Raw genomic sequence first — 11,785 nt, 5'->3', positions numbered from 1 at the left:
TGTAAAATTTGAAAATTCCTAAAAATGCTTAAAATGTGTCAACTATGGTCTGTTGATATATATATGAGAGCGTAATATTGTACGAAATGACAGAAAACGTTGCGTTGTCCAAAAACTGAAAAAAGTCATATTATGGCGTGTCGTTTTTTGTCAAAAAAGGTCGTATTTTAAAAGCCTAAAAATGCAGTAAATTGGTTTATTTTAGCCTCTTAATACATGTGGTAGTATATTTTGTCAAAATAGGGAAAAAACACCATATTATGGGATGTCCAAAAATGACCCCCTCAAAAAAAAGTCATACAATGTTTGTCAAAAACTGTCAAATTTGAAATATCTGGAAAATGCTTAAAATGGGTCAATTATAGGCTGTTGATATATATTAGAGCATAATATGTCCAGAAATGACAGAAACCAGATTATGTGATGTCCAATAAAAGGGGGAAAAGTCATATTATAGTATGGCGATTATTTGTCAAAAAGATCAAATTTTAAAATGCCTAAGAATGCTAGAAAAAGCCCAATTATAGTCTGTTGATACATATTAGTGTCAAGGGTTGAGCTCAGAAGGCAGGACCCAAATGCAATGACAGACATCAGGTTCCAATACTCAAAAGGCGTTTATTCCAGAAACAAGCTCTGGCGGAGAAAGCCCGGCCACCTTTGGTTATCAGTTTTGACTTTGGAACAGTGAGAAGGCCCCGAGGACCTATGGACGCAGGTCAGCTTGTATGGAGCTAATAAGTTTGTTAAATAGTGTTACGCCCTGGCCTAGGGTGACCGGTGCGCAACATGAAAGTTGCTCCGCCACGTTCCCAACTCCCAGAGATGAGTGTAAACAGTGAAGCAGTCCAATGAAATGTATTGTCCACAACAATAAACATTTTGCTTCAGGGTGAGCATAGCCAAAATAACAAACAAAACATCTCATTTGAAAACTAACCTGAAAACAAAGATATGTAAAATAAAATACAGGTTTTTTTTTTTAACCTGAGCTCCCTATACAAAAACAGGAGAAAAGTAATTAAACAAAAAGGCTACCCACCCCTTCCTACCAGGACTGCACAATAAACCAAAAGGGATCTTTGTTAATAAGAATACAAAGATCACCACACTACTAACAACAATCAACAAACATTGACGGATGATCTACATGACAGATAGCAAATGGGTAACAACCGAATGGGGATCTTTTTTTCAAATTAGTTTTTACATGTTGGTGAGATTTTTCCTTCATTGTCCAGGTGATACAGTCGTTCGTACAGACAGGCAGTGACCAGCCCAGCAGTCATGTTAGAGTGTTTCATGGTCACTCTGCCATCTGCAGATGTGTCCAGATGTTCAGGCTGTTCCAGGGCCAGTTTGTTGGCCAAAATTGATGGGTACACACATCTGGTCCCAAAGTTCCCCTCCAACAGAAAGTCCATCTTAGACTCAGCCTCTTCCACTTGCTGTCCACAGGAACTGGCGTCCAACCCTGCACAGCGCACAAGAGCACACACCTGCAACAGGGATATGATAAATGGGACAAAAGTCTCGTGAAACAGTTTCAAATTATTGAAGAGTCTTTATTATTCTTACCTGCAGGCCAAAGCGGCCATTTACAGTGTGAGTTCCAGAAAATGCTCCCAATGCATAGAGCTCTTTACTGTCACCCTGTGGTGACCTCTGGTACTGCAGGTGACAGCAGAAGGTGCCATTACATACTTTCACTTCACCCTCTGTCTCTTTTAGGAGAACAAATGTGAACGGGTCATACATCATGGATGAGATGAAGGTGTCAGGGGAAGGAGGGGCTGAAGAAGCAGTTTCAGCAGGAGGAGGATCACAGCTGTCTTTGAGACAGTATCCAGAGTCTGTAGCTGTAGATGATGTGGACTCACTCCTAACTCCCCCCTCCTCTTTGGCCTCGCCCTGCCTCACCCACAGTGGGTCTAAGACTGGCACCCTGGCCACCAGCAGCCTGCCTGCCTCTGGGTCTCCTTGCAGGGCGTGGTGGTAGGTTGCAGAAAAAGGGGTGTAGATGCCACTTCCTGTCATTTTCAGTGGGTCGTGACGAATGTTGGCCGCTAAAAGAGTGATATTGTTTGCAAAGCTGAACGCCCGCTGTATCTGGTGCCCAAAAAAAAAAGGGAATTTGTTAGGCCAGGCTGTGGGATAGATCAGCTGACGCAAACCCTGAAAACGGTCCAAAGATAGAAGGATGTTAGGAAAAGAGAAGACCAAACACTGAAAGTAGAATTAGGTACTGAATTTTAGTGGCTTTTTCCTACCTTCTCTACCAGGTTGACTGTGGGCTTATAGAACAGAATGTCAAAACAGATGATGAGGCCAAACTTTCCAGCAAAAGGTGTATCAAACGTTATGATCTCAGGTTGTGGTGGTGTGTCAAAGGACTCCTCAAAGTAAAGGTTGTTTTTATGGTAGCGTGCCACCAGCAGGCCGTCTGACCTGTATGAAACAAGATTCTGTGTTAAGTTAACTTAGAGCAGGAAATGATGTATTGGTGCACTTGCTGGAATTCAGCTGAAGTATTTTTAAGGTTTGCACTGCACCTGAAAACCACATTGGTGTTGAATTGCCAGTGTCCATCAGGTGGACAGGAGGAGGAGGGGTCGGTCGTCAGGGGGCAAGGCTGCATGTCAGCCATGTTGGCCACCAGGTAGAGGTTGTTACGACGGGCCATACAGCTCAACCGCTGGAGAACCTGTGAAACACAACCACACTCAAATGTGACTTTTATTTGAGCAGATTTTTGATTGCATCATCACAATGCCCTGTTAATAACCACATCACATCTAACCTCAGTGTTGTTGTATTTGTCCGGCTCTGTGCAGGGGTTCCAGCTCTCCTTCTGTGGGTCAGGAATGGTTTCTAGGTAGCCAGAGATGGATGAACGGGTGAAGTCGAAACCCTGAAGACCATCCTCTGGAAACACCAGGATCTGAACACCCTATTCAAGGGAAGATGAGTACAGAGACGAGACAAGCTTCATTACTCTACTGTAGTCATGACCTCTGTGACAGTTGATGTGCTTCTTTATGTGTGATTGAAGAGTACAACCGTATGCTACACTGAAATCACACAGAGAAGTGGTGACCTGTATTGAACGACATGGCAGCCTGTCAAAGCAACAGCTGTTTGATCCTGCAGCGAATTGTGTCCAAAACTAAAAGTTGAGAGAGAATACCCGCAGCCAATCAGTGAATCCTGTGACATGTCAACCTATCTTACAAATAAAAGCAGTTATGCTGGCCTGAAACACATGAACCGTTCCCAGCTACAGAAAAAAGTAATTATTGCAGACTTCACTGCTGCCTGTTGTGTTTTTTTGCATGACAATCCCTGATGTTTCTGCACTACAGTTGACATTTGTTGTAATGTTTTATTAAGTCTATTTATTGAGAAAAATGTAGAACATTTATTTATACATTTTAACTCGGTCTCCTTATTGTTCTCTTTTCTAAGAAAGAGCGTCCCCAAAAATCTAAATATATGACATCACTATATTTTTATTTAGGACGGAGCTTACGAGCTGTATGAGCCATATTCATTTTTGTATTATTTCATGTAATTTTGCTCCATGCCACTGGGGGGAGCTGTGTGGCTCAGCTGACCTCGGGTCAGCTGGGTTGGGCCATTTAACCTGGGTAAACCAGTGCTTAGTATATTTGGTTTTTGATATAAGGAGCAATACGATTTGTTGTTTTCGTTACATGTATGTAATATGAGTTAAAGTCATTGCCGCTGTATGATATATGGAAAGTAAATAAATCAGCGAGATATTTTGGAAACATTACTGAACTTTCCGTTTTGATATGTTTCGAGCGCACTGGGCGCACGTCTAAACTAAAGCATCTGTATTAGCAACCAGTGGCCTGTTGCACAAAAGTAGGATTAAGACATCCAGGATAAGTGACTGAGCTGGGCTCAATGAATTCAAAACAAGACCGTCCAGGCTTAGTTGGTTGCACAAAGACCAAGCCAGGATGAGCAGACACGGATTCATCAAGCCAGGTGAAACCTATCCTGGGCTGCGTTCCAAGGCTCTTCATTTTCGCCTCCTCTATCTTCTATCCTCGCTTGAACCGGAAGTTCTTTCGCGGGCGCCATCTTTACAGCCGCTGGTCCCAGGAAGCACAGCAGGCCTACAACCATGCCCATGCCAGGACCAGGCCCAGAGTTGAAATTACCATTGGCCTCCTGAAGGCACGCTTTCAGAGTCTTCACTGTCCTCCACAATGTGGCCTGTCTGAAGAAGGAGAGGGCCCCCAGAGGGCCCCCAGCCATGGACTGGGACAATCCTGCAATCTTCCCTGATGACGACAGTGGTCGGATGGTGAGGGACCAATATGTGTTAAATTATTTTAGTTAATATACATGCTTTAGTTCCCGGTGGCACACCTGGTAGAGCGCGTACCATAGAGGCATTGTCCTCGTAAGCGGGCGGCCCGGGTTCGAATCCGACTCGGAGCCCTTTTTCGCATGTCTTCCCTTCTGTCTCCCCCTTCACTCTGTCCTATCAATAAAGCCCGAAAAAAAAAAAAATATATATATATATATACATGCTTTAAATTTAAGTTAAATATGTCCTGCAGTGGCAGAGGAATTTGTGTGTTTTTTAATTTATATTGATTTGGCCTCTTATGATGATTGTGCTGTATACTGTGTGTACACAAGCTTGCAGGGAGGCTACTGCGTCATTCGTCTGTTCATTCCATGTGTATGGATTTGTCCTGCATTTATTTCAGTGTGCAGACATGCAGGGTGTATTATATACAGACCTTTGAATGTGTATTTATCCTTGTGTTGTATAATATACTTTGATTCTGTGCTTTCTGACTGGGAGAGGACGCTGGCACTGTCTGTTGCCGCTTCTCCCTCTGAGCTAAATTCTAGCAAGGTATTTTGCTTCATATTTATATTGTGTACACGATATATTTTGTAGCTTCTCCTCCTTCTTTTGCTGGATTGTACGTTTGCTTTTTTTACCTGTGTTTTGGCTACCTGTTGTTGCTGGCTACCTGTTGCTGCTGGCACACCGGCTTGGACTCGAGCCGTTCCTCCGAACTTTCTGCCGCTGCCTGGTGGATCCTGCCGCCTTAGTCACTGTCCACCGATACCAGCACCAAAACCGGCTCCTTCCTGGGCAAACAATCTACTGCCCGGGTAGCCATCGCCGGCTAGACGCGGTAGCATCACCCGGCTTAGCGAGCAGCCACTCGTTAGCCGGTCGGACAATTTGCGGGCCGCTGATACCGCTGGATACCGCCCGGACAGCCTCTCAACTGTCTCGCTCGGATCACCTGCCATGCTGTGGATCATCCCGCTGTGTCTGACTGTTTCCCACCTCTGGTCAGCAAGTCCGTGGCAAACGGCTATCAACTCCGCACCCGTCCTGACCCGGCACCTCATCGGCATGACGTTGAAATACTCCATCCCCCAACTGCTCAATCTACAAAACTACAGCACTCCAGCCTGTATCCCTGCCATTAAACAACTTGGACTTCTACGCAGACCCCGCTACATCCATAGAAGCTGCCGCAGAAAGTTTGTTTATTCCCAGTCTGGTCACTCCATCCCATCCGTCTGGTCTGCCGAGCGCACTGTCGCACTACTGCCGCGTCATCAGAGAGCCGCCGCACCTGGATCAAATGGAAACACCACGACACCTCTACACCTCAAACTGGACAGAAAACGTGGAGTGGACTTCAGTCTACTTCGGCCACTACAGTCCACCACCCCATCAAACCTCAAAATAGAACTGTTAAATACACAATCTCTCACAAATAAATCCTGCTTCATACATAACCACATCTTGGACAAGAACATTAATGTAATGTGCCTGACAGAGACCTGGCATCAGCCAGAGGCATATTTTACATTGAATGAAGCCTGTCCCCCTGGATACAAATATTTTGAGAGAGCCCGACGCACTGGTCGGGGTGGCGGCCTAGCTGTCATTTACCGCAGTGACCTGAGACTGTCCCCCCTATCTCTGCCCGAAACATCCACTTTTGAATGCCTTGCATTCAAATCCAAACCCCCTTTCCCCGTGACTGTTCTACTCATCTACCGGCCACCCAAACCAAACCCAGCCTTCATCCCAGAGATCAATGAACTTCTCACCACACTATGTACCACCTCTGCACATACCATCATACTCGGAGATTTGAACATTCATGTTGACACCCCCTCCTGTAACCCTGCAGCTGGATTTTTACAACTACTGGACTGTCTTAACCTCACACAGCATGTTGATGTTCCCACACACAACAGAGGTCACACACTGGACCTGGTCATCACTGACACTGCCCCCATCACAAATCTGTCGGTGTACGATATGGGAGTGTCAGATCACAAAACCATTTCACTGGAGTTAAAACTGTCTCACCACATCAAACCAAAACGCCAAATTCATTTCAGGAACCTGAAAAGCATCAACCCAGACACCATGATTTCAGACCTCCATCACATCCCCTCCGCCAAATTCACATCAGCAGATGAATCAGTTGATTTCTACAATCACACACTAAGCCGTATCCTGGACCTCCACGCCCCTATTAAAACACGAACAGTCACCTTCACACGGACAGCCCCCTGGTTTACTTCACAGTTACGGACCATGAAAACAGCTGGGCGTGTACTTGAGCGGCGTGCTGCAAAATCCGGACTCACTGTTCACAAAGAGGCCTATCAGGAACACCTAAAGGCCTATTCAAAGTCACTCACAAAAGCACGTTCACAGTTCTACTCTAACATCATAAACAAAAGTCCTGGAAACTCAAAACAGCTTTTCTCCACCATAAATCATCTCCTCAAGCCACAGACCCTTTCACACACCGATAACACAGAAGAACAGTGCAACAGCTTCATCACCTTCTTCAGGACTAAAGTCAACACCATCCGCTCTCTTCTCTCCAGCTCCCCTGCTCTGTCTGTCCCTACTGCCGACCCACAGCCTGGGACTCTCCAACCTCTCTGCTACTTCCCCGACATCTCTAAGCAGGAGGTTGAGGAAATCGTCCGCAGGATGAAACCCTCCACCTGTGCCCTGGACCCTTTTCCTACAGCCCTGGTCAAATCAAACATCTGCATTCTAAGTCCCCTGATTACCCAAGTCATCAATCACTCACTCCAGGCTGGCTATGTTCCAACTGCTCTGAAATCTGCTGTCATCACACCGCTTCTTAAGAAACCCACCTTGGACCCAGAAATCTTCTCCAACTACAGACCCATTTCCAACCTCCCATTCCTGTCAAAAGTCCTGGAAAAAGTTGTTGCTGCCCATCTTCATGACCATCTCAACTCACACTCCCTCTTCGAAAAATTCCAGTCTGGTTTCCGTCAAGCCCACAGCACTGAAACAGCTCTGGTCAGAGTCACCAATGACCTGCTGATGGCAGCTGACACTGGCTCACCATCACTCCTCATCCTCCTCGATCTGTCTGCAGCTTTTGACACAGTCGACCACAACATCCTCCTTCAGCGCCTCCATCACACCATCGGACTCTCTGACTCCGCCCTGAGCTGGTTCCAGTCCTACCTGGCTGGAAGAACAGAATATGTCTCCCTGGGAGGGGCAAAGTCAGAGACACAGACTGTCACCTGTGGTGTCCCTCAAGGGTCGGTTCTCGGCCCCACCCTGTTCACCCTCTACACTCTTCCCCTTGGCCACATCATAAACCAGCATGGAATATCATTCCACTGCTACGCTGACGACACACAACTATATATAAAAACTGGTCCATCACTATCATCATCAACATCATCACCGTCATCATCTTCACCAACACTCAGCACCTGCCTTGAGGAGATAAAGGCGTGGATGGCAAACAACTTTCTACAACTAAACAGCTCCAAAACAGAAGCCATCCTAGTTGGCACACCACACCAGGTCCGGTCATCTCCCATAACGCACATCACCTTCTCTGGTCAGAACATCCCCCTGTCATCTACAGTCACCAACCTGGGTGTAACATTTGACACTCACCTCACCTTTGACACCCACATTAAACATATCTGCAAGACCTCCTTCTACCACCTCCGGAACATCTCCAAACTCCGCCCCACACTCAGTCTGTCAGATGCAGAAAAACTGGTCCACGCCTTTATCTCCTCAAGGTTGGACTACTGTAACGCACTCCTCATCGGGACTCCTAGCAAGAGCCTCCAAAAACTGCAATATATCCAGAACAGCGCTGCTAGGGTCCTGATGAGGGTGCGTAAATATGACCATATCACACCCATCCTTCACTCACTCCACTGGCTTCCTGTTTCATCCAGGATCGACTACAAAATCTCTCTACTCACCCATCAATGCATCCACGGAAATGCCCCACCCTACCTCAAAGAACTCCTCACACCACAAACCTCCTCACGTAACCTCCGCTCCACAAACAAACACACCCTACAGCCCCCCAGGACTAAGCTCCATACAATGGGCGATCGGGCCTTCTGCTCAGCTGCTCCCCACCTGTGGAACTCCCTCCCAGACCACCTGAGGGCTCCGCAAACAACAGACTCTTTTAAAAAAGGCCTAAAAACCTTTCTTTTTAGAAAAGCCTTTTATTAAATGTAACATTGTGCTTTGGCCTTTTAACCTGTTTTTAATCTTGTTGTACTCTGTAGCACCTTGAGATTGCTTTTAACAATGAAAAGTGCTTTACAAATAAAATCTATTATTATTATTATTATTATTATTTCTATCTTGTAGAGTCACTGTGTCTTCAGTTTTGAAAGGAGCTGATGGTATACCTGTTTTGATTTATCCTTATTCAATAATGGAACATAATGTTACACTTTGTGTATATAGATATATATATTTATATGGGATGTGTATTTTATATGACCGAGTTTTAGGGCCACACTGAGGAAGACAACAAAAGTCATACATTTATGAGACTGATTCTTTCTGCGGAAAATATGTATTGTCTTGCATCTTCGCATCTTTTTAAAGTCCTGATACTTCTGTCAATGTGATGCTGGCTGATGTGCCAAAGATTAAGTATCTCCTTGTTGGTGAAACCTATAGTGAAGTACAATTCCATAAAAAACCCTAATTTTAACAACTCTCCTCCTCTAAAACAAGTTAAATTAGTAAGATGTCATTTTATATATAGCCTTATAGTCTATGGGAAACTGTAAATTATCTAATGATTGCAACATCATCTAAAATAATCAGTTATCCAAAATGATTGAAATGAATTATCACAAAGGTTTAAATAATGACAGTGGGTCTAGTTCTATGTGATAACAATGTGTAAAGGGCAGTGGAATAACTATTGGCGTCCGTTTGTGGTGACTGCTGACTGAGATAAAAGATGAGATTAAATAGATCCTGGAATTTAGCCTGCTCTGGGGCAGGCTTGCTCCACAGAATAAATCTCCATGGTAATTTATACCATAACATATCCTACTGCCCCCTATCCTGCTTTTGTGCAACCGGATCACGGATAAGTTGAGCCAGGATAACCAACATATCCCGGCTTAATCCCTTATCCTAGTTTTGTGCAACAGGCATTATTGTGATGTTACTTTTTCCTGTGGAAGTGGTTTTACTGGCCGGTCTGGAACCGGGGACCTTTCAGTGCTGAGGTAATTATACCTGTGTTGACCAGGTGTGCCTACCCAAGGTGAGTGTACAGAGAAACACATCAATGACAAAGTCATTTATAGGTGATTCTTCAATTAAGGGAGTTTTTCTGTCCCCAAATTTTGAAAAAATAATGTTCTTTAATCTCTGTTTTTTCTATTTCAAAAAGTTTATCAATTGGTCTGGAACAAAGATCTTAGCATAGCTTTGATTGTATTTCATGATGATTTTGATATTTTGATATTTTTTTCAAAGTTGTTAGAGCAAAATGTCATTACCATCACAAAAACAAAACACTGATTTTAATACAAAATGATTTGAAAAGCAAAGTTTTCACAATCATTCCAGTAAGTACAAAACATGCTCTTTAAGAATCATATTCTAAATATTTGTAAGTATTGAAATACATTTTGGTCACTGTTCAATTATGTATCATAGTAAAGTAGTAAATAGTAAATTAAGCTAATATATTCTAGTTATAAGGTAATAAACAGATAAATTGTCATTACCATCACTGATTGTCATTACCATCACAGTCACTTGTGCGATGGTAATGACACCTGATGGTAATGACAATTTTCACTTGCCGCACAAAATGTTGGCTTGGTTTTCGCTAAGCTAAGCTGACTGGTTAGCTAGCATACAATTTACACTAAATATACGTAAATAAAGTGAAATTTCCTATTAATTAATTAAAATACTCAAATAGTAACTTGTTTGGTAATGACGCCTAATAAACATACTCTCAGATCAGGATGTATAAAACATCAAATTACTTACATATGTGGGCATCAAAAAATCAGGCTACTGCCTCATGTCTGGGATTGGTCCTCTGGAGCATCTAATTTGCATGCAACAATGTAAGTAACTTTTTGTAAAAACTTTATTTCTCTCTAAAATGTTGAGTGTGATGGTAATGACAGATGTATGAGGGACAGTGATATTTAACTATAAATAAATTGTAAATTGAATAAATATGAATTTAAAAAATGTCTTTTAAAGTTGTTATGAGGAAATGCAAAGTAAAGTTTTAATGAATTTAGCACTTTTTATTGCTTTATTGAAGAGGGGATGTCAAAAAGTCTGGGTTGGGGACAAGCCCAAAACAGTGAAATTCTTGCCCATTTCAATTTTCAACACACTGAAAAAGTATTAAAATGTCATCATTGAGACACAGTTATTTTTTTCATAGCTACTACAACCTAACCTTAACAAATACAATAATTGTTTTTCCAGGCCCAGAGTTGAAATGACCTTTGGCCTCCTGAAGGCACGCTTTCAGTGTCTTCACTGTCCTCCACAATGTGGCCTGCCAGAGGGCCCCCAGAGGGCCCCCAGAGGGCCCCCAGCCATGGACTGGGACAATCCTGCAATCTTCCCTGATGACGACAGTGGTCGGATGGTGAGGGACCAATATGTGTTAAATTATTTTAGTTAATATACATGCTTTAGTTCCCGGTGGCAATAAATATAAATTATATGAATTTAAAAAATGTCTTTTTAAGTTGTTATGAGGAAATGCAAAGTAAAGATTTAATGAATTTAGCACTTTTTATTGATTTATTGAAGAGGGGATGTCAAAAAGTCTGGGTTGGGGACAAGCCCAAAACAGTGAAATTCTTGCCCATTTCAATTTTCAACACACTGAAAAAGTATTAAAATGTCATCATTGAGACACAGTTATTTTTTTCATAGCTACTACAACCTAACCTTAACAAATACAATAATTGTTTTTCCTAAAAAACATTTTTTTCTTGAAAATCTACCCTGGGGACAGAAAAACTCCCTTAATTGAAGAATGACCCTTATATATATCTCCTGAGCGGATCGTACCTCCTGAGCAGCCAAGGCAGCCTGCTGCTCGTAGATATCCAGGTTTTTCTGTATGTACTTCAGGGCAGCGGAGCGGGACAGGCGGACAGCAGGCTCCGGGTTGATGATCAGGTTGTGCTCATACACAGCAGCAATGTACGACGAATCCATGATGGGATTTGTTCCAACTAATGCCGACATTAAATAAAGACTGAGGACGCTGAAGCAAAACATTGTGTCCATCCTCCCTTACAGATCTTCCCCGACATGACTTGACTGGTGAAGCCAGTTGCTCTAATATTTTGAGTGCGCCCTTACTGCCGACTTTATGGCAAATACTTTGAGACAACCCATAGACTGAGACAATCGGGAAAGTCAGCA

General features: G+C 43.3%; 1 protein-coding gene across 2 annotated transcripts; it reads right to left on the bottom strand.

The window, feature by feature from the left end:
* Positions 1-648: 648 nt before the first annotated feature.
* LOC131985544 (biotinidase-like) lies at positions 649-11,638 on the bottom strand. Of its 2 annotated transcripts, none has more exons than XM_059350708.1 (6): positions 11,426-11,638; positions 2,801-2,950; positions 2,553-2,704; positions 2,271-2,448; positions 1,579-2,175; positions 649-1,499 (listed from the first exon to the last, which is right to left on the bottom strand). In XM_059350708.1, the coding sequence occupies exons 1-6, from the start codon at positions 11,636-11,638 to the stop codon at positions 1,200-1,202; spliced, it is 1,590 nt and encodes a 529-aa protein (XP_059206691.1). In that variant the 3' UTR covers positions 649-1,199. The 2 variants fall into 2 exon arrangements, with proteins under 2 accessions (XP_059206691.1, XP_059206692.1); XM_059350709.1 differs by lacking the exon at positions 11,426-11,638 and adding an exon at positions 10,373-10,485 and having other exon boundaries at positions 650-1,499.
* Positions 11,639-11,785: the final 147 nt, after the last annotated feature.

This window comes from Centropristis striata, chromosome 14 (assembly GCF_030273125.1).
Source record: "Centropristis striata isolate RG_2023a ecotype Rhode Island chromosome 14, C.striata_1.0, whole genome shotgun sequence".
Taxonomy (NCBI): Eukaryota; Metazoa; Chordata; class Actinopteri; order Perciformes; family Serranidae; genus Centropristis; species Centropristis striata.
The sequence above is the reverse complement of the archived record's forward strand: the minus strand, read 5'-3'. Positions and strand labels throughout refer to the sequence as shown.